At 38.7% G+C, this 24,082-nt stretch overlaps 1 protein-coding gene across 4 annotated transcripts in view; it reads left to right on the top strand.

The window, feature by feature from the left end:
• Window positions 1-24,082, top strand: part of MACROD2 (mono-ADP ribosylhydrolase 2) — a 2,007,046-nt gene that overhangs the window by 1,808,247 nt on the left and 174,717 nt on the right. For all 4 annotated transcript variants that reach the window (XM_038571576.1, XM_038571577.1, XM_038571579.1 and 1 more), the window contains one exon: window positions 15,736-15,817. In XM_038571576.1, the coding sequence (XP_038427504.1) occupies window positions 15,736-15,817 (82 nt within the window). The remainder of the gene's footprint in view (window positions 1-15,735; window positions 15,818-24,082) is intronic.

Here is a 24,082-nt window from a genome sequence, read left to right as displayed (position 1 = left end):
TATGGTAAAACTAATAAGGTAGCAGCAAGATCCTCAACATGGGGGTGGGGGTGGGGGAAATGCAATTCCCTAGAAACCAGGACCTTTGTCAAAGTCAACGTTGTTGAAAGCTTTATGGCTTCTGCACATCCAGTTCCCCAAATATTTGACGCGACACTTGAGTACACTTTAAAATAATTTGTTTTCCAGAATATGTGTATATGTTGCACAGCTTGGAAATTAAATCAAATAGAAACAATAGAATCCCAGTTAAAGCTTTTCAATGAACACATCACCAGTGGGCCTTTCCAAATACTGCTTACATCTGTCCACAAAATCAAAATGTGACTCCCCTTTCCCAACCATCCCCCAAAGTATAACATAGAGAATTGGTTTGTTTTTAATGACTAAATCACCCAGTGACGTTCATAGAACAAATTCATGCTTCAGGTGGGAAGCTGAGTGTGAAACTCTGGCAATGTTATTTGAGGAATGTGTCTCTCTAAGCTATTGAGTCAGTTACTCTAAATTGTGTCAATATGCCAATTATGCCCATACATCTTTGTAATTTGTGCACTTCCTCTCCTTCCGTGGTTGGAAGGATCATTATTGGATGCAGCATTGATGTGGATAGAGCATCATTTTCCTGCTGAAAATGCAAACAAGGCCTTTATTTTTACTGCTCTTAAATTTGACCTGTAACTGGCATTAGAAACATCAGTTAAAACCAAGAAACAGCCACTGCAGCATTTAGCATCACAGATGCTGGAGCAGGATCAAGTCGGGAAAATAGATTTTTAAAGGATTACAGCAGCAAACGTTACATAACAAGCCTCAGTATAACGGTGGGACATCTGTTGGCTATTTTCGGAAAGCCATCATTCTATCATCCTTATTAAAATAATCTTAGTGGATCCTTGCTTTTTTGTTCTTTTTTTTTTCATATGCCCCCCTCTCCTACAGTAATTAAAAAAGTTGATATGCAGTTGACATTTCTATATTCTAGTCTTATGTGCATTTTCCTTTGTTTTTGTTTTTGGTCAGTGGTTGTTTTCTCCTTTGTTATTGTTTTAATTGTCTTCTTTCATAGAAAAAAAAGTCTGTCTAGTAAGAAATTAGAATAATAATAGTTATTTTGCAAATAGTGTTCTGATTGCCCTGAGCTTCCACATATTAAACCAAATGCCTCCGAGTCCAATACAGAAGTATTCAGCAACTATTAGCCCTTTTACTTTACTTTCCCTGCCCCTGCGATTTTAATATTCATAATGGATTTGGTTTTAAAAAGGAGAGTTTAAAAGACTGAATTATACTTTAAGATTATAGTATTTAAAGGATAAATATTTTTGCAAGTTCAAATATCTTGATTTATGATTACCAACATCTATTTATCTATTGACCTACCTACTTGTATCATGCAAATGTATCAATATAGCAAACATGCTAGCATTATGTCACTAAGTCATGATTTTCTGGGACGTGAGATTACAATCCCCGTGAAGAGTATGGAACAGTGTGGAGTATGGAATAGTACTTGGAGGTGGGTATGGAATAGTACTTGGAGCCACCACCCAGCAGAGCCTGTCTTCCTGGAGGATCAGGAAAGATTGGGAGGAGAAATGCTGTTTTTATGTACACCCAAGCATGAACATTTGACACAGTCCATTAAACAAAAGATCATGTGACAAAACTCAAGATTAAATACCATTTTGCAGAGGGCTCCTTGGGCACTAACCCAAGTCCCTGAGGGAGACTTAACAACCTCAGGGGTTTTCTCTGATAAATATTTGAAGATAATTTATGGATAAGACCAATGGAAGTTGTGAGTTCGATATTCAAAATATAAAGTGTCTCTCAGCCTTTTTTAAACCTGCCAAGGTGATGACAATGTGGTTTAGAAAGATGATGTGAAGAATGGATGTACCACAGAGGGGCAGAAGAGAGCAAAGGTAATTTCTTCCAGAAAGAGAGCTGGGGCCAACACTTATACCATTTTCTCAAATGGACTTTCTTTTTGAAGTCCCTGACTCAAGGAGTTGTAATCAGGTCATTGAAAGCCTACTGGCCTGGTGGAGCAGTATGATGGAAGCCTTCTGTACCTGAAGCTGACTACATTGGCTACTAGGTAGAAAGATGACTAAAGAGAAAGGTGATGCCTCCCCAGGGACTACAGTCTAGTTGAGCACAAGTTCCTCTATCTGGCATTCAAAGAAATAGTTGAGATGAAGTAGCTACAAGTAGATACAAGTACAAAATAACAGTCCATGGTTTGGAGCTTATAGCTCTCTAAGAGAAGACAGTGACTGAGAGGAGATGAAGCCCTCTTTCCTCCCCCCCTCTGTCTTTTATACCATCCACACAAACACCCGGCCACACATATACCCCCACCATATACACACACATCTCTGCTGCCAACACCCCCCACCCCCCGCCGAGGGGGCATTTTTTTGGATAGAACCACTTTGATTTGCTACTTCTTATTGTATGAGCCATGAACCTACAGAAAATTACTCAAGAGTGATTGTTCTCTTGGGCTTTGCTGTTGAACAAAAAGAGTCTTTCTTACAGGAGTGGGAGGGGCACCAGCTTGAGAAAAACAGCTTTTGTCCTCACAAAATGCTCTTTCAGATGATATGTTAATGAGATTCCTTTGAACTATAAATGATATCTGCACGCGTGTCAGATGCTAATGGAAATGTTGAGAAAATGAGAATGCACACGATGGTTTGCATAGTTATATGGTAGCCCTCATCCGTTAAGCATTGTGACTAGGCTTCAGAGCCACCTTGAGACTTGGAATAGCATTCCCATTTTTGAAAAGAGATATTTATTTTTAGGGTCATGATTTGTTGGCTTTATAAAGCACTGTCCGCCATAGGTAACCTCATAAGCAGCAATGAATGACAATTCTTCCTTGAAATTTTTAATTACTGTTGACAAAAAAAGAGTAATTACTAACTTTTGTAGCTGAACCACCTCTGCAGATGTTCTTAATCAAATAAAAGAAAAAGGAATCAGAGTGTTCTCAGAAGCCGGAGTATGAAATATACAATAGGGGATTGCAGCTGGGTTAGCTGGGTTGACATGAAGCTGCATGGGTGCTTGATAAACAATAGCTCCATCATTGGAAGGGTAATTTCATGTCACAGATGAAATTGTGAAGAAGAACTTTGAGTCAAAAGACCTATTTCTGGCACTTCCTTCTCAGTTGAAGGGTACTGAGGGCACCATGAGAGTCAGAGCAAAATGTGGGAAGGAGATCTAGACCTTTACTGAGAAGCTGATTTATATTAAATTAACCCTCGATCAGCTGGATACTGAGAAGATAAGTTGATATTTGACCAAATGGTTTCCCATTTTCTTCTTCATTTGGGTTTTCCCCACAGCACACCCTGAGACAAAGATTCGAGGGCAGGTAGATCATTTGCAGGTGAAGGAAGGGTAAAGAAGGTAAACTTAGGGCATGCAATCCAGTTACCACCCTGAGCAACCAGAATTGTATCCTCTTGGGGAACCCTGATCTTTCCCACCTGTGGGCAATGAAGCAGGGGTATTTAAGCATCAACTCCTGCCAGTCTTTGATCTAGAGGTGGTGGGTAGGAAGCATTAATTCTTCCAACTCCCAGATAACTAGATATGTGGTCAGAAGCTCCTAGCAGTAAGAAAACCTTCAGGCAAAGAAATTCAGATGCCTGGGCATTCTCTGGTTTCTACTACTAAGACCTCCTGAGAGGATATGGAAAGGGCACCAAAGTGCCTGTCAACAACACCTCTCTTGACCACTTGGACTCACTTTATCTTTTTTTTTTCAATCTTACCTGTTAAGACCCATCTAAGTTACTTACCTCTTACACAAAGGAAATTGACTACTCTTATATAAAAGGATACATCTAGCATTAGAAACAAGAACTACATCTTGTGTTCTACACTACAGATGTGTCTCAGCTGTGGGTGGCTTCAGCCATGTTAAGACAGACCTTACCTTGACTTGTTATGGCTGTCATTATTTAGTTGCAGTGTGCCCATGGGCCTGGTTTCCCATCTTCAGAATACACAAAGAGCTCTAAGAGGCCCATTTCCCCAAGAATGATTTGCAGATGGAGCTTCAATCTCAACAAATCTGCTGTCACATTATTTAGGACACATGTATAGTTTATGTTGGCTTTTAATGCTCTTTTAAAACCACTCTTGGCCCTCTTAACCATTGGTCTGACCAAGCTGAGAATATGGTTGCTTCTCCACAGGGAGCTGATAGCAAACTTAGGTGGTAGGCAGAAATTAGGCAGCTGACTTCATGTCTGACTGTCATTTGCATCATTGAAAATGACATAAAAAATGGTCATGAAAAGAAAACAATTTGGGTTGCCAAAAGTAGAGGTCATAGGTCAAGTTTTCTGGGAAAGAAACCGAGAAGATTTTCAAGTCAGAGGTTTAGTGGTTCATGCTCTTGATCAATACCTGGTGGGCAGAAGGATGGAATGAGGGAAACACAGCTGAGAAGAGGGAGAAGTTGAAACCGTCAGGAGCTCTGATTCTGGCAAGATGAATTCGTTTGCCAGGGCTGCCATGACAAGTTTCACAGACTGGGTAGCTTCAACAACAGAAAAACTATATTGTTTTTATACTTCTGGAGGCTAGAAGTCTGAGATCAGTAGGATCAACTTCTCCTTGGCTTATAGATGGCCTTCTTGTCCCCATGTCCTCACATGGTCTTCACTTTGTATGTGTTGCTGTCCAAATCTCTTCTTCTTATAAGGATGCCAGTCATATTGGATTAAATCCCACCCTAATGATCTCGTTTTACTTTAATTACCTCTTTAAAGACTAACTCCAAATTCAGTCATATTGTGAGGTCCTGAGGGTAAAGATTTCAACACATGGATTGGGGTGGGGCACCATTCAGCACATAATTGATGGCCTTCAGAGATGCATCAAATTGAAGAAAGGGGTATGAGGCTTTAGACTGCTGGATGAGTCAGTCACTGGGTGCAGGCTGATTCCAGAAAGAAGGTCAGCACATGTGAGATGCTCTTTGGCAGAGGACGGTCCTCTGTAAGTATCTCCTCAGAGTTGTCAGCCACCAGCATTTCCAGCAACAGGAAGAATGAATCTTCCCATCCTGAAAGGAGAGAGCAGATAGGAGCAGCACAGCAACAGTACTCTATCCACTTGTGAAAAGGAAACCTGTCCTGTCTTCCACTCAAATTTTTACCCAATATCTCCTAGGATCATTTCTTTGGTAACAAAGGCAGGACTTGCTATACCAGTATTTAGAACTGTAGGTTCTAAGCCCTTGTGTGCCTGTGTCTTTTCTATGCTAAACATATGGAGTAGCTTCAAGTACCATGACAGATGTGTCATTTGTGAGGGTGTCCATTTTGATCGATATGAAGCAGACTTGGAAATTAACTTGTACAAATGAGCCTCCAGCTCAAATCAAAATAACACTTGGTTCTTCAGCTACATGGCCATTTTTTTCATACAGAGTTGAAGAAAAGTCAAAAAGAGCAATTTATCAAAACAAAACAAGAAGACTGAATCATGCTGCCACAGAGTGGTGACAGACGAACTGAGTTTGTGGAAAAAGCCCCCCAAAATAAAGGATCCTTTTTATGCATGCAGAAGCAATTTCAAAATGCAAAAATGCCCTTTTAATGTTTATGGATTATAAATGTTCTCCGACTCATCCAAAAGTCTCTCGGAACATGGAGAACAAAATTTTCCCGTTCTGTAATTTGAAGGTTGAAATACTAGTGTCAGTGGCGAGGTGCACAAATATGAAAATACTTAATATCTCCAAGAACCTGGAGAATGATATTCAATGACATTTGACAAGGATATTAAAATATCAGAGCAGACTCCTAGAGGGTCTTCTGAAATCTTCTTTATTATTGCAGCTCAACTGTTCATTTACTTTTTTTCCCTTGCTCTTCCCTTTCTCTGGCTGATGTGGTCAGACACACAAAAAATAGCAATTTTCTATATAATATGGCCCATTTTCGTAAATGTTTCTTTTAAGATAGAATTCCTCAGCAACATTGAGGAAATGCCTTTCAGCAGACCAGTTGGAAAAAGTGCCTCCAGTGTTCTCTATCTGGCTTATCTTTTCCTTGATCTGTTTGAAAAGATCAGGGTAGAAATAAAGGATTCACCAAGTGAACAGTGATTATACCCACATGCCAGCACTTTGCTAGGTATTTCAAGCACCTCATTAATGACAAATTTACGGATAACCAATATGTATGGAGTACCTCCTATATGTCAGACTCTTTACCAAGTGCTTTATTTTATTTATTTATTTATTTATTTATTTATTTATTTATTTATTTATTTATTCATTTTTATTTTTATTTTATTAATTTTTTTTTTTTTTACCAAGTGCTTTAGATCAAATATCTCATGTGGTCAGGTAAGATTCTAAGAGTCTTCCAAGAGTCCCAATATCTGGTGTACACACACCCTCTCCCAGTTCTTCAAATAATAACTTAGGTACTGCTTGAAGGGATTTTGTGGATGTCTTTAAAAGATCCTGAATCAGCTGAGCTTAAGATAGGGAGACTCTCCAGGTGGGCCTAACCTAATCATAGTTCTTTATATCTTAGAGGTCAGACATGAAGGAAGTCAGAGATTCAAAATCAAAAAGGATTTGATATACTTTTGCAGGCTTGATAATGGAGGCAGACATCTGGCAAATAATATAATGGCCCCTAAGGAGCTGAGAGTCATTCCCCAGCCCACAGCCAGTGAGAAAATGGGAACCTCAGGCCTGCAGCTGCAAGTAACTGAATTCTGCCAACAGCAAGAATGAGCTTAGCAGTGGATTTCTTTCCACAGCCTCCAGAAAGGAATTCAGTCTAGCTGACATCTTGATTTTACTCATATGATATCCTGATCAGTGAGCCTAGTTACACCAGACCTTTAACCTACAAACTGTGAGCAAATAAGCAGGGTTTGTTTGAGGCCACAGTGGTAATTTGTTATGTAGCAGTAGAAAACTAATATACTGACCACCACAAGATCAATGTTTCAATTTAAGAGATGAGGAGACTGAGATTCAGAAGGGTTAAGTGGCAGGGCACCTGCATGGCTTAGTCCGTGTCCAACTCTTGATCTCAGCTCAGGCCTTGATCTCAGGGTTGTGAGTTCAAGCTCTACTTTGGGCTCCATGCTGGGCATGGAGCCTACAAAGGAATAAGAAAGAGAAGAAAGAAAAAAAGAAAGAAAGGAAGAAAGAAAGAAAGAAAGAAAGAAAGAAAGAAAGAAGGAAGGAAGGAAGGAAGGAAGGAAGGAAGGAAGGAAGGAAGGAAGGAAGAAAGAAAGAAAGAAAGAAAGAAAGAAAGAAAGAAAGAAAGAAAGAAAGAAAGAAAAGGAAAGGAAAGAAAAAGAAAAAGAAAGGTTAAATGACTTCCTCAAGTTCAAGTCCAGATTGGAACATAGGCAGCTTGTTACATGGAGGTGACTGGGTGTGAGAGGCAGAAGTCTAAGATATGTCCCAGATGCCTACCCCCTTGTGTGCACACCTTTTCCAGTCTTCTGCCCTTGAACATGAGTGGCACCTATAAATATGATTGAATAAGTTACTCCCTTGATTAAGAAAAAGGTTTGTTTTGTTTTTTTTTTAAGATTTAATTTATTTGTTTGACAGAGAGAGAGAGAGAGAGCATGAGCAAGGTGAGGGGCAGAGGGAGAAGCAACTCCCTGCTGAGCAGAAAGTCCAATGTAGGGCTCCATCCCAGGATTCCAGGATCAGGACCTGAGCTGAAGTCAGATGCTTAACTGACTGAGCCACCCAGGCATCCCAAAAGAGATTTCTGTAGCTGTAACTAAGGCATTTGATCAGTTGAATTCATTAAAAGGGAGAGTGATACGGTTGGCTGACCTAATTAGGAGAGCTCCAAAATGATTCTAGAAGTTGAAGGTGGAGAAAGTCATAGAGATGCACTCTTGCTGGCTTGGGATAAAGAAAGCGTTCATGTCTTGAACTGCCTTTCAGGACCCCATGGCAAGAAATTGCAGGTGGCCTGTAGAAACTAAAAACTGTCCCTGGTTGACAGTTTGAAGTAAAACAAGGACCTCTCTTCTACCATTATGAGGGACTATAAATTCTTCCAACAACCTGAATGAGCTTGGAAGAGGACCTCAACCTCAGGTGGGAAGTGCAGCATGGCTAATACCCTGATTTCAGCTTTTGAGATCCTGAGCAGAGGACTCGATGACGTTGGCCTGGACTCTGATCTACCTACAGAAGCTGAGATCATGTAACTTTGTGGCTTTAAGCAGCTCAGGTCCCAGTGATATTTATGCAGCAGAGCACTAACACAGTAGGAGAAGGGCAGATGGATCTCCAATATTCCACCTGTTGGAAGAGGGAGGACCAGAACCCAGACATCCCAACTTTTGGGTTTTGTTCTCTAATTAATCAGCAGTGACCTCATACCTTTGCCATTCCATGTAACCTTGATGGGCTCAGCACCAAGCAAGCTCCAATTGTCGTGGTCTTCCAACCTCCCTCAAAACCTTTCCTTCTACAGCTTTGATGCTTAAGCCCTGAAATTTGACTCACTTATTGGCAGCAGCCACTATTTGATGAAGATACCCCAACATCCAAGCTTGCATAGTGAAGCTGTTGGATTATCTTTCAGGAGGCCTGAGACTTCACCCCCATTGCCCATCGGGCTGCATTTACACAGGATAACCATCCATCAGTCTTAGTTAAAGCGGTATTTGCATGCACACCAGATCTTTGAATGTTTGTCATTTGTCATTGGGAAGCAAATTACATTCATCAGAATGCATTCATTTTCTCAGTCCCGCTGAACACAGGATAATCTTGGCTGTGTCAGCTGCCCTAGGACTGGTAACCGTGAAAAATGGAGGTCAGCTGTAGATATTCTAAACCTGCTTCACTGTGTAACCCTCTTCAGGGGCAGTGGATATGATGCTGAAAAAGATTAATAGAACTTATGTCATCATGTTTATGGGGCATAAAACCCCCAACTGTGGATTAATGGATATGTTGGTGAGAGAAATACATCTTTACTCCTTTATGCTTTGATGGGTGAGCTACAGTTGGCATCAGTGGAAATATATAGAGGAATGCCTTTGGAAGGTCAGCTTTTAAAGGACTTTTTTGACCTTGAAGTCAATGAAAATAGATTTTTGATTGTTGACCAAGACAACTGCACCAGGAGACTTTCAACCTTTAAAAAGATTCTATTGAAGTATAACATACAGAAAAGTACACAGATCCTAAGTGCGCTGCTTGATGAATTTCACAAGCTGAACACATCCGTGGAACCAGCACCCAGATCAAAATCCCAGCATCTCCCAGGCACTCCCCTTGGTTCCTTTTCACCAACCCTTACCCCAGGGTAATTGCTGTGCTAACTTCTAACACTGTAGATGATTGGTTATTTCTCTAACATTTTTAAATTTTAAAGAAATAGAGTCATCCAGTGTGTACCTTTTCCTTCTGGATTCTTCTACTCAATGTTTGTTCATTTATATTATTGCATGTGGTTGCAAACTTTCCATTCTTATTCACTTATAATATCCCACTGCATGGATAGATCACAATGATTTATCCATTCTATCATTTTAGGCATTTAAGTCGCTTCCAATTTGGAGATATTACAGATAGTGCTGCTACAAATATTGTGATATGTGTCCTTTCATGAACATATATGTATATTCTGCTAGGCATTTACCTAAAAGTAAAATTGTTGGTTCATAGGATATGCAAAAATTTAGCTAATTTAGTGAACACTGCCAAATAATTTTCCAAACTGGCTGCACCAACTTTTACTCTCCAAAACAGTATATGAAAGTTCTTGGTAATTCACATTTTTGCCAATACCCAATAATGTCTTTTCTTTTAAAATAAAAAAATAAAGATTTTATTTATTTATTCATGAGAAACAGAGAGACAGAGAGGTAGAGACACAGGCAGAGGGAGAAGCAGGCTCCATTCAGGAAGCCCGACGTGGGACTCCATCCCAGGTCTCCAGGATCATGCCCTGGGCCGAAGGTGGCGCTAAACCGCTGAGCCACCCAGGCTGCCCAATGTCTTTTCATTTAAAAAAAAAAAAAAAAAGAAAAGAAAGAAAAGAAAAGAAAAAGCTCTTTTAACTTTTATTACATTGTAGTTTATAGGCAGCATTGTTGTTTCTATTCTGAAACTAAGCCCTCTATGAAAACATGAGCCCTGTGTTCAAGGGGCATTGTGCTCAGCATGGTACCGTTGGATAGGATGGCAATTGGTTACAAATTCCTTGTGTCCTTTATATAGCTCCCTTCTTCTTTGCAAAATCACTGTAGGCTTCTCTATAATTCTGTTCTCAGGTCTTCTGGCAAACATAAAGGAAAGTCTACCTCTTAAAAAAGTTCTTTGGTTATGAAACTACATGTACTTGAAATGTATCTGCTGTATACTTATATTTTAGTCAAGTCTATTTGCCTAAGCATGTACTCTGCAAATATTTCCTGTTTTGCCTCAGGACCTATGCTATGTCCAGGTATTAAAAAAAAATGAGCACCACCCAATTCATCATAGGATTCTAGTTTAAGGCATAATGAGGATTACAGTTAAATTGATAATCCTAGAGGGCACCTGGGTGGCTCAGTTGGTTAAGCCTGCAGTTCAGATCATGATCTCAGGGTCCTAGGATCGAGCCCCACATTGGGCTCCCTGCTCAAGGAGTCTGCTTCTCCCTCTGCCCCCCTCCCTGCTCTCTCTCTCTCTCTCTCAAATAAATAAATAAAATCTTAAAAAAGAAAATTGTTAATACTAAAAATATTAATGTCACTTTTTGTATTATTTGTAATTATGTTTTGGCCTGGGGACCCATTTGAGTTTACTAACAACTTGTTAGTAAAAAAAAAAAAAAAAAAAGTACACGGAGTTGCTTTAACTGTAAAAGTGTATATGTACACTTTAGGAAGTTCACCAGGAAATTGGGCTGGAGCCAATAGAAATTCGTCTGGAAGGAAGTAATTGGACTTTGAGTAGCCTTGACAGGTTGTACACCTCCAAAAAGGAACACCTGTTATTTTTTTCCCTTCATTGTGTTCCTTTGCATGTCATTCAGTGAATTTTTGTTAAAAATTACATCAGTTGGGGTTTAACCAAAGATTCAGAACCTTGTGAGTGATATGGAATACAGGATGGATTATAGGGATTAGATCTTATACAATCGTGGGAGAAACTGGGGAAGTAAATGTCAAGGGGATAGTCGACACTGAGTAAAGAAAAACCCTTAATCAGGACCCATGAGAGGGAGCTAGTGAGGGAGTATATGGAAGGCCATTGCCTGTGCATCTTCAAGGTCTGGAGTATGTCAGCAGGGCAGGTGGTCCAGAGGTGGCAAAGAGAAAGGTGGAAGCAAAGTTGGGGAGAACAGGGAGAAAGAGGAAACTGTGAGAGCAAACTGGAACCCACATGGGCTAACTGTCATATGCATCTGTCTCCGCCGGCATGGAACCCTAAGGTACCATGCCCTACAGAAGGAGCCGGTGCCTTTGAAGCAGAGCTACATGTGTGTCCAGCCTAGACTCAGAGAACCTGAGATAGGAGGAAGAGCAGCAGCTGGAGAAGCTGTGAGCCCAGCTGCTACCCCTCACCCAGCTGATGAGCAACCCAGCTGATGAGCACCCAGCTGAGGAGCAGATGATGTACCCCACCTGGCCAGAGTCCTACATCCACCTGCCTAGTACAATGGCTGCAGCTGCACTTCTGCCCTCAAAATCTCATGGAAATTTCTCTGTGGCCAACCCTGACACAAAACCTTTCAGAGAAGTGTTATTCCAGCTTAGATAAACTGACATAGTACAAACTCACCACAGAGATAGACAATTGCCGGGATATTAAAAAGAGAGAAAGAAACTATGGACATACTATAATTCAGTTCAATCCTTCTCTATAGAAACATGAAAGCTGGATCCCAGAGAGACAGTGGCTTGTCCAATGTTACAGAGCTAGTGACAGGCCTAGAAACTCAGTCCCATGTGTCTCCATCTGTGTGATATCACAGAACACTGCATGTGAGGTTAAGATATCTGAGATTTTGTCAGTAATTGTTTGGCCTTGAGAAAAAAAAGCATTTATTCTGGATTCAAGTTTTCTTGTGAGAGAATGGCACATGGGCAAGGCCCATGAAATTGGAGGGGCTCAGTTAATATCTGTTACATAAATGAATAAATATAGCCTCTCAAGAACAACCATCTTACAAAATTATCCTATTGCCTAACATAAAAGAAAAATTGAAAATATGCTCCTGAGCTGCAATAGTGGGTCATTCTTATGTATCCTCAGGTAATTTATTTGGGGCTAGAATGAATAACCAGACTCTCTCCTTTGCATATATCAGATTTCCAATCCCTCAGCCATGTGGCAATTAGACTTTCTGTGTTCTTGTCACTCCATTGTGTCTTCTACTTGATCTTGATCCATTCAGTTTGAGCCTTTCAAGAGGGCTCATGTACCAGAAAAGTGAGAATCCAAACAACTGGCACCAGGAAGAAACCAGAAGAATATCAGATTTCTGGCTATGTGTTTCTGTTTTGTTCACAAATCTGCAATTTGGGCAGAGTTCAGTAGGAACAGCTGATTTCTGTTCCATGTGGCATCACCTGGGGTAGCTCAAAAACCAGGAGGTGAAATAATCACGAGGCTACTCCCTTTCAGCTAGGCTATCGGCTATAACTTGAACAAATGGATTCTCGATGTGGTCTATCTGCTTCCTCATGGGATGGAGGTTGGGTACACCCCAAAAAGACCAGACAGAAATTGTATCACCTCTTATGACATGGACTTGAAAACCACATAGTATTTCTGCCAGAGTTACTGGCAATCCTAGATTTAAGAGAAGGAAATAGAGATCCCACTTCTCGATGACAGAAGTATCAACATTACATTTTAAGAGAGTCTGAGGGATGGGGTATCTCATTGCATGCCAGCTTGGAAAATACAATCTACCACAGGCAGTGATCAATATCCACTATGAGTTTATAAACACAAAGATTGTTGACTAATGGAGCTCTTTTCCAACAATAACCCCAGAGAATAAGTTTATGCAGACATATATGAATACATTCACATGTGCATACATAACGAGTACTTGGCAAATGAGGGTTAATTCTTGGATTCAACTTGCTTCCAAGATATTTTCAGTGTTAAGCCCCAGGGTCAGGCAGGGAAATGGGCCACTCAATTAGTTTAAAATAAAAGTACTTTTCCCCCATCAGCCATCTACTCTCCGGGAAAATAAATCGGACTGCTAAATTTTGGACTCCTACCATTTCCATGGTAACAAAGCTGAAAATGCCAAAAGGTGGATTATACTTCTTTGCAATATTTAAGAAATCTGTATTTAGTTTCTACGGTGGTTAAAAGTTCATTTAACAGCAATGAGTAGCATTTCTACCACTAACCCTCCCCCATGCAAACACACATACAGGCAACAGGGGTATTTTTTAAAATACGTAATTTAGGGATCCCTGGGTGGCTCAGCAGTTGAGCATTTGCCTTCGGCTCAGGGCGTGATCCTGGAGTCCCAGGATTGAGTCCCACATCAGGCTTCCTGCATGGAGCCTGCTTCTCCCTCTGCCTGTGTCTCTGCCTCTCTCTCTCTGTGTGTCTCTCATGAATAAATAAATAAAATCTTAAAAATAAAATAAAATACTGTGATTTATACTGCATGACCATAAAAATAGGGGGAAATGAGACTGTCCAGTTTGGTCCCCTTAGACCTGCTTTGAATCAAATTTTCTTGTTTTGGTTTTGATCTCAGGTGACTTTAGAAACAATCTGACCATTTTGAAGCCTGGAGAAGTCAGCCATCATAGGTACAGAAGTAAGAATAATTATGGTGTTAGGAATTACAAATAGTTTAATACAGCCAGAGAGTAGAGTATGTCTAACACAGACCTTATTTTTTGTGTCAGAATTTTAAATTATAGTTTTTCAAATATGTAGAAAACCATAGAAAATATTATGATATTTAGGTACCTACCCCCATAGTTAATAGCTTTTACCCATTCTGCCACATTTCTCTAAAATCTTTTTTTTTTTTTTGCTGGAGTTCATGTGTGACATTTCTAGTTATGTTTCTGAATATCAGTGCTTATGAATGAATTCTACACTTTTATTATATCTTTGTGCTTTAAAAATTTGTTTAAACCGTATCATAGAGAATATGTTTTTTCTAACTCTTTTCTAGTGCTCAACATTACGATTTTTATCTTTAGCTACAGGCCATAAACACACCATAAGGAGAGCAGAGACGAGCATTCAGTAATGCACCGATAGCTAATCATTTATTCAACTAAATTTATATTTCACCCGAAGAGTGAGTTGATGGTGACAGTTTTTGCATTTGCTGAAAATGTTAATGATATGCAGACAGCACTGGACACCAGAAACTCAAATGAACACAGAGAAAAGAAAATAAGGTTTATTTACCACCCAGTCCTTCCATTTCCGAAGGCCAGATGCTTTCTCTTATAATCCATCCTGTGGGGGGAGGATTACTGGGGCTGCACGGTATTTGGTGATTATATCATCGATGCCCAGCGACGGCCCAGGAGGCAGCCTATCTGGACATGTGCAGGGATCAGGGAGCCACGTCTCTGAGCTTCCAACAGGGAAGCTGAACATCCTTTGAATCAGAGCCGTCCCTGCCCCGCCCCCCCCCCCCCCCCCCTGTAGATTTTCTCTCCTGCTGGGTACTTTGAACTTGCCTAGTGTGAATCTGTATCCCACAGGCTTGGGAGAGCTGAAAGGCTAAGCGGATGACATCCATTTGGGTTGGTTCATGTCCTGCCACATGCACTCCCCACTTTACTCCCTATTGCCATGAGAAATGCCACACTTGATGTTCTAGTCAATTGCCAGTTGCAGTTTGATAGATCGAGTAATTTTTAACTTTTGATAGATTGTTAAAATAAAGGAACTAAAGGGAAGCTTATTTTCAAGACATGTAATTAAGTCACTGATTTAATATGAGATATACGTGAGCTATCAGATGTACTCCATCTCTCTTCTCTGTTTACCATACTATATCTGAATGTCTTAAAGAAACACCTTACATAGAGAAGCCCTCTCAAAACAGGAAAAGGGGACTACACGCATATTTTACTTTTGAGGTAACATTTATTCAATAATATCTACGAGATTAAAGTTATACTGACCTCATGTCACTGTCAACTAATTATATTTTATGTCTGTTGCATTTCTGAGTATGTTAAGCTACAAGCAAGTGACTTTGATGCAAATTAAACTGCAAGAAGCTTTTTAGGCCATATTCAAATACTAACAGGCTTGATTAAATTTATTCGTCTAAGAAGGATAGGACAAAGAGCTCTTTGTTTACTGACATAGTTTATTGTCATTCTGCTCTACGCCTCTCATATGGTTGTTTTATAGGACATAAAGTCTAGGTATCCTGTCGGAATCTCCAATCTTAGTTATAGCTTGCTGCAAAGTGGCTTATTGTCATTTATTATTTCTTATTTGATTTATATAAAATCTTTCCACCAAAGAGCCCATAGGCTTATTTACATAAAGAGGGCACACACACCAAGTCACTTGAACTTCACTCAAGTGAAGTTAACTATATACTTATTGTCATATAGTTAGCAATATAGTACCAAAAATCTACAAGTTTTGTTTCTTGCTCCAAAACCATGTTCTAGAATATTTCTCATATTCTGGGGTCATCATATTTCCTTTCACTTTGAGTATTTATTGTTTGCCTCTAGGTGGATCGGATCATCTTCTGTGTCTTCTTAGAAGTTGACTTCAAAATCTACAAAAAAAAAATGAGCGAGTTTTTCCCTGCAGGTGAGTAAAGTGATTTGTTTTCTTTGGAATTGAGGATTGGAGTGCAGGCATTGGGTATATTTCTATTTCGTTTCCTATCTTAAAGAAATGTTCCAAATATGATCAGCATACACCAGTAACCCCTGGCAAGTTTTGTCATAATTTTCAAGAACTCAAGGAGGTTACAAGAAATCTGAGCCCTCAACCTCTCTGTCTCAGGAGGTCATCATGTCATTTTGGGGAAGTTGGTTCATTTCTTGAATCTCAAAATCTCTTGAGCATCAAAAGTGAGGGGCTGAACCATTTTAGAATGGCTTCTAAAGACTCTTCTTCTGGCCCTAAATTGCATGCTCTGTGATTGGATCCCCACACATGTAGGTTGTCCAAACCTGTGCCTCCGTCCACCCTGTTCAACACCTTCATTGAAAATTGTGAGGAGCCCATTTATGGTTATAGCCAAAATTCAAACAATTCCTGCACTGCCTCTCTCTTCCCCCCAATTTTCGTGGCCCAAATTGCAATGAAGAAAGCAGCATTTCTGAGGACAATCCGAGAAAAGTGCTTATTCATCCTATTCCACATTTGAGAATGTAGGCAAAATCTCAGAGTTATTAAAGAACTTTGTTTACATTGATTGAATGTGTCATTAGATTTGGTTGGCCTGGTTAATTTGAATATTTCCCCCCATTGTTCCTCTTCTAGGCTTATTTAATACCTAGTTATTTTGATGATACCATTAAAGTCACAGTGATCAAGGTGCTTTTGTCAGCCATGGGAAGAATGGCTTCCATGAAATGTCAAACTACTTTGAGCGTTGTTGATGTCTGCCTTATTGGGAGCTTTCTTTTGAGGTTTCCATAGCCAGGTGAAGTGGCCTTCCCTATGCCCAGTACTCTGGCAGGTGGGAGGGAGGGAGTGGTGCACATTCACTGTCTTGGCAATCTGTAAAAGGCATCCAGTAAGTGTAAATCCAGGATTCCTTGCCCAGAGAGAAGAGTAGGATGCAGGTAGCTGTCAAGAACAGCCACAGAAAACTGCTGGGAATGTTGAACTTTGTGCTAATGTTCAAGGACTAAGTTCCACTGAGTAATGTGAGGTCCTGTTCTCTAGCTTTGTAAGTGAAAAGTGAATCTTTCAAGTGTATTTAATTGGAGCCTTTAGCTACAGTATTTCCCTAACTGGGACATACTGTAAATTCAGAGAGACTCTGCATGTGATGGAGAAGATTGTTATTGTGGTCTTTTTTTTCCTCCTTTTCCTTCTCCCTTCTCTCTCTTTCTCTCTTTTCATTTTTTTTTAATACCCCTTTAAAATTGCTTTAGGCAACTCCGTAATTTACAGCATGTAAAGCACCTAGTGACTATTGAGTGAGTAGTTGGTACATGAGCTAAATTTAACAAATTCTTCTCCCCATAATATGATGGCTTTTTTTGTTTCGATCTCTTTATTTCATCCTTTTCCTTTATTTCCTATATAACCACAGTAAGTTGACTATGCCTGCATTTCTGTATTTATTAAGTATTCTTTTTTTGTATTTTTAAGTATTCTTAAAAGAAAATGTTCATTCATGAAAAAAATGTGACTTGCCATGATGTCCAGTGCAAATATTCTCGTCTTGTCAATATCATGACATATTTCATAAGCTTTCATCATTTTGGGCTTCTTAAGTGTTTAGAAATTATGATGTAACATTCATTCTCATGTCTTCTAAAATAAAAACTTGTTTTCACTCTAGTATATGATAAAAAAAATTGCATAAGTATAATCGATTGATATTTAAACAAATTCACCCCATCAGCAGGTATTTTCAGTGCTGCAAAACCAAAAGTCATACTATATATTTATTCTAAATGGAACATTTTTAGTAATCTAGAATGTATTAATAATTATGCAAATAAATGAAAAATTGCTACTGTAAATAAATCCACATGCATCTTAGTACTTGAGCAAATGAAATAATAATAAAATCATCCTGAGTTTCTTATCAAAACTTTGAATCGTAGCATGCTCATGAAATTATTTCCAGTGCATATTTATAATGGTAAGCACATTTTTAAACTAAATGTCAAAATTCTCCCAAATTGTTGAGTATTTCCACAACGCTGAAGCATCAGACATTTGTAAATTCTCAATATGCAATATGAAATAAAGGTGACTTCTAATGGAATGTGTGACTGCCAATATAGATGATATACATTATCTATCCATAATTTGAATTTATGGTTAATTCATATCCATACCATCTTTGATTAGAATATAATTTTTCTGACTTGCCATATATTCCCCTTAGACTGACTGATTCAGATGGCCAACAGATACATGAAAGGATACTCAATAACGCTAATCATCAGGGAAATGCAATTTATTTTTTCTAAGATTTCTAAAATTCATTTATTCATGAGAGACACACAGAGAGAGGCAGAGACATAGACGGGGGAGAAGCAGGCTCCCCGCATGGAGCCCGATGCGGGACCCCATCCCTGGACTTGGGATCACACCCTCAGCCAATGCAATAATGATAATTTAGAAAAAAAGTCATTTTATATTAAACTAAATCTCTATGTTTGGGGGTGTACTAATCCTGTGTCTTAACATTTCATAATCGGGAATCTGAGACAAAATACATAAGAAAACAATACAAACAAGGCAGGAAAGATCACATTAAAGATAAAACATGTGCAAAACCACTACCTACTATTAATGATAGGAATAATAGCTAACCTTTATGGATTGCTTTCTCTCAGCCAAATGCATGGGTGATCTTCAAGCTAACTCTAAGAAAGCAGGCATTATATTAACCCTACTTTTTGATATAGAAAATGATGCATACCTGAGAAAATGAGGCATATGGCTAGGAAGAAGCAGTGCTCTATTTCAAAATTGAGAACAGCATCTGTCATTGCACAAGTGATAATAGGTTCCTTTCCTTAGAGCGGCTCCAGACAAGGATGGATTCAATTTCAAGGATGCATTTGGAGCACCGAGGAAGTCTCATTACTAACTTCATCTGCTTGCTCATCATTGTTCAGAGCTGCCATGCTTCTCTTCCTTCTAATACCTGTAAATGTCCTCATGGAAACTTTCTAATATGATTCAAATTGGTACTTTATCATGGTTCTCAAAATCAAATCCCAAATCATCATCTAGGCTGTGTGGGGTTTTGACCGGCGGGTAAGCAAGAGAATGGTCACTGCAAAACCAAAAGGCCTTACTCATGACCACAAGGGGAGATATAAAAGTGCTTGCAATCATTTGCTAGAGCTGCTATGACAAAACACTACAGACCACCGAGCTCAAACAACTGAAATTAATTTTTTCACAATTCTGGAGGCTAGGAGTACAGCATTTAGGTGTCAACAGGATTGGATCTCTTCTGAGGTCTCTCTTCGTAGCTTATAGATGGTCACCTTCTCTCTGTGTCTTCATGAAGTCTTACCTCTGTGTATGTCTGTGTCCTAATCTCCCTCTCCTTGTGAGGACACCAGTCATCTAGGACTAGAGCCCCCATAATAATCTCATTTAATTTTATCACCTATTTAAAGACCCTGTCTCCTAATACAGTCACATTCTGAGGTACTGGAGGGTAGCATTTCAACAAAATATTTTGAAGGGCACAACTGAACCCCTAACAGAACCCATTGTGAAAATGCATCAACAACCACAAAGAAAAAAAACCAACAACATTGTTTTTTTCCAATAGTTTTATATCTTGTTGTGGGTGAAGCACATTTGACTTTTCCCTTCTAGATGTATTCTTTGGAAGTCTAGTATGGCAGCTTTATGGAATTACCATATACTTTATTTGCAAGTAATTTATAGCTACAGTACACTATTAGATGGCCTACAGCAAATAGTATTTGTACAATTCAACTCCGAGATCTCTTTGTTCTTTACAAAAAAGTTTTCTTTGTATTTTTCAGTATGTAAGATTTATTATGTATATTTTTCATAGATCTGGAATATGGAGATCAGTTATTTTTTTAAAGACTAAGTTCTAAGAGAGAATTTAGGGATATTAATTTTCCTCATAATAACAATGTCAAATTTATAGTTTTGGAACTATATCAAAGAACCCTTATGTTGGAAATAAGAAATATCATGGTCAGGCCCCTCCCCCACATTAGGGAAAGCCTAGGCTTGTTTACTGCAATGGTTCTCAACTATATTTTTCAGGAAGGAGTATTTCTCCAAAATATTTTTTTTAGTTATATCCTCTGACAAATGGGCATGATATTTTAAAAAAATTTATTTAGATTTGCTCTTTTTAAATCTAACAAAAGAAAAGTATTCATATGACCTCTTCTTCATCTTCTCTTCTCACCAATTTTATAAGCTTTTCTCATCCAACATCAATCATTATCTTTCTGTCCATCAATCAACAAGTAATTTATTATATGCCTAATATATACCCAAGGCTTTGGTCATAGCTGCATTTAAAAATTAGTTCTCATAATATGCCTGAGAGGTAAGTATTATGCACAACAGTTGGAAGACAATATAAGCAAATAATCAAATATAGTGTTGGTATGATCAAAGTACCCAGGAATCCAAATATGTATGAGAACCAAGATGGCTGCAGCAAGTTTCATGAAAAATACGTACTTCAAGATCAGCAGGAGCAGAGAAGTGATGTCAAGTATTCTGTAAGTGCTGTAAGGAGGACAGGCAGTTCAGATGGAAGAATTTGTGAAATAGTAGGATGCTTATCTCCCATTTATGAATTCCTGATTGAGAAATGTTGACACTCATCAGTTTGTAATTGTATGACTTTGTGCATGTTGTTTAACCTTTTTATGCTTCACTTTTATCATGCAAACACAGTAATGGGCCACTTCCAAATAGAATAAATAACAATGCAAATGAATATTCAGAGAGGTGTCTAGATCAACCATCATAAATTTTAAAATATCCATGTTTCTTCTTACAACTTTTTTGTTTTTTCATGTTTTTCTTATTACAATTTTAAGGAGGTACTTTAATCAGTGTGACCATCTTAATTAAAAAGTGTATAACTTCTTGTTACAAAAAATAGTACAGATATATAGTAAAAATAAATAATCAAAATTAAGAAGATACAAACCATTGAAAATGAGTTACCTTTTGCAGCTTGTCCTATAGGTCCTTTAAGATAGAAAATGCAAACAATCATAAATGCAGTCTTATCACTTGCTGTGTGTCACTTACCCCAAATCTTGAACTTTCTTTCATGTTATTATATATTCTTCCAAAACATGATTTTAAAGGACCCAGTGTTTATCCAAAACCATATTGATGAACTGTGGAATTATTATTGCAAATTATTCTCTATTTATAAAGAACACTTACAGAAAAGTATCTTGATAGGTAAATATTGGAATACAACCACAATTTTTTTTAAGAATACTTTTCTAGAAGTGGAATTACTTTTCAAAACGTATACACAGCCAAGACACTTTTTATATTAATTCTCAAATTGACCATTATGTGTCAGTGTCCTATACTGAACAGTTGAAGCCATTATCATTCCCAGAATCAAAAATGTGAAGACCCATACCTCTCCTTAAGCATCCTGAGTAATCAGGGTGTCAGTGTGGTGGGGTTCCAGTAAAGGTTCACTTCTGAGTTGCATGTGGCCATTTTCTTATTGTACCCTCATATTGTGGAAAGAGAATTATCTGGGGTTCCTTACATAAAGGCACTAATTCCACTCATGTGGGCTCAACCTTTATGACCTAATTACCTCAAGGTTCCACCTCCAAATATAATTACTTTGGGGGTTAGGATTTCAACATATTAATTTTGCGGGGAACACAAACATTCAGCCCCTTGCATTGAGTTCACATTCCTGTGAGCAGTATATGAGAGTTTACTTTGCCCCTGCTCTTCCCAATCGGGCACATTCTCATCTTTTGATGTTACCACTTTTATACATGAAATAAGGTATTTAATGGGTAACAATGTATATTTCTTTCATTTAGAGGGTGGCTTATCCTTTCTTTCAGTTAATTATTAAATCTCCAAATTTCTTATGAGAAATTACCAGTCATTTCCTTTGCAAATTTTTTACCTTTTTTATTGATCCCTAATAACTTTTTGTATAATAAGGTTCTTAGTTCTTTCAAAAGTATGTTGGGAGGAGTTTCCCACTTTGTTCTTTGTCTTTGTGGTATTATTCCTTTATAACCAAATCAATGAGAAATGGTAGAAAAACAAAAGCAAGATGAAAGAAAGGGGTGCCTGGGTGACTCTGTGGGTGAGGGTCTGCCATTGGTTCAGGTAGTGATCCCGGGGTCCTGGGATTGAGTCTCAGCAGGCTCCCTCTCCCTCTATGTCTCTGCCTCTCTCTCTGTGTCTCTCATGAATAAATAAAATCTTTTTTAAAAAAGATGAAAGAAAAATGTAAAAAAAAAAATGGAAGGAAGGAAAGAAGGGAGGGAGACAGGGTAGATGGAAGGAAGGAGGAATAAAGGTAAAAAAGAAGGAAGAAACCCTTTTTATTAGAGAATGAAGTTAAAAACTAAAAACTCAAAGATTAACTTTATTTTAAGCCTATGCACCTGATCCCATAAGAAATAATTTTATTTCCAAATAGGATTATTCTTAGTTCTACTCCTCACTTTTTAGGCAAAGCAATCTGCCTCTTGATTTACAAAGTATGGTAGGAAGACAAATGCTCTTCTCTCAAACATACCTTAAATCCCAGCACCTGTGAATACGTTAGGTCACCTTACAAAGGGGAAATAAAATTGCAGATGAGAATGGTGCCTAGGTGGCTCAGTGGTTGAGCATCTGCCTTCAGCTCAGGGTGTGATCCCAGAGTTCTAGGATGGAGCCCCACATGGGACTTCTCGCAGGGATCCTGCTTCTCCCTCTGTCTTTGTCTCTGCCTCTCTCTCTCTATGTCTTTCATTAATAAATAAATAAAAGCTTAAAAAAATTACAGGTGAGATTAAGGTTGCTAATTAGCTGACCTAAAGATGGAGATGTTATCCTATATTATCTATTATTATCCTATTATCCTCATTATAATTACAAGCATCCGGAAAAGTTAGAAGAAAGAGGTAGAAGAGAGTCAGTAGGAGATATGACTATGGAACAATGTTCAGAGAGATGTGGATCTCTGACTTTGATGATGGAAAAGAGGGACCATGAGTTGAGGAATACAGTCTCTAGCAGCCTGAAAGGCAAGGAAACAGTCTCCCCAATAGCCTTCTGAAGGAGCACAGCCCTGTGGACATCGTGATGTTAGCCCTTTGAGATCCAAGTCAGACTTCAAACCTACAAAACTATAAGATGACAAATTTGCATTGTTTTAAGCCATTAAATGTGTGAAAGTTTTTACAGCAGCACTAGCCAACTAATTCACCAGTTGTCTTTGCATAAGTAAAAGAAACACAGACAAACACCTGCCTACCCAGTCTGAATTGTACATTTTCCCCCAAATGGCACATTTGTTGTATAGAAAAAAAACTACAAAGTGAAAGAATTCAGAAATTTCTTTAATTATGAATATTTATGGTGACTTGGCACATTTGTGCACATTTGTACACATTTAATGTTTGGATCCCATTGATGTTTAAAATTATACAAGACATGTTCTCTGTAATGTGACATAAATGAGTTGACTGCCTTCTTAGGAATTGGGTGCTAACCATTTCCACTTGATGGGCCTCAAAAGCTACAAACACATTTTGCCTTCAATGAAAATCCAGTGAAGTGTTGCTGTAACCAAGCAACCTGAATGCAGGAACAAGCAGCAAGCATAGAGTGAAAGCAATCCATCCCTTCAAAGAGGGGAATGTGCTGTGTGTGTAGCAAATGCTTATAAACAGCAGAACACATGAAGACCTGGGGACCCAAACCTTGACTAAGCAGAGTTTGATCTCATTAGGAGGGTCTGATAAAACAAAGCCAAGACAAAATGCTGCTTGGAGAAGGGAGATGTGGTAGGCATCTTTACAGAGCCCCCTGCACAGTGCTTCCAAAAGACCCTCCAAACGTTCTGGGCAGACTGGTTTCTGTTCTGTAGGTGAAAACATTGAGGCAAATGCAGTAGGAGAAAAAGCCCTTTTGAGGTATAGTATATGATTGAAATAATTCCCAATAAGACACAGAAGTAATAATAAAGATAGAAAATGAACAGTAGAGTAAATGAAATCCTCCCACCTTTATTCTTCTTTATCTGTGGCTCCAACTTGGACTCTCAGCTATAGATTTTTGAAGTTTTCACCTTTAGCTGCTATTTACTCCATAATCCAGAGCAGTTAATGATTGCTGATACCCTGTTACAACTGTCACTGTTGAGGT

The sequence above is a fragment of the Canis lupus genome, chromosome 24 (assembly GCF_011100685.1).
Source record: "Canis lupus familiaris isolate Mischka breed German Shepherd chromosome 24, alternate assembly UU_Cfam_GSD_1.0, whole genome shotgun sequence".
NCBI classification, from domain to species: Eukaryota; Metazoa; Chordata; class Mammalia; order Carnivora; family Canidae; genus Canis; species Canis lupus.
The sequence above is the reverse complement of the archived record's forward strand: the minus strand, read 5'-3'. Positions and strand labels throughout refer to the sequence as shown.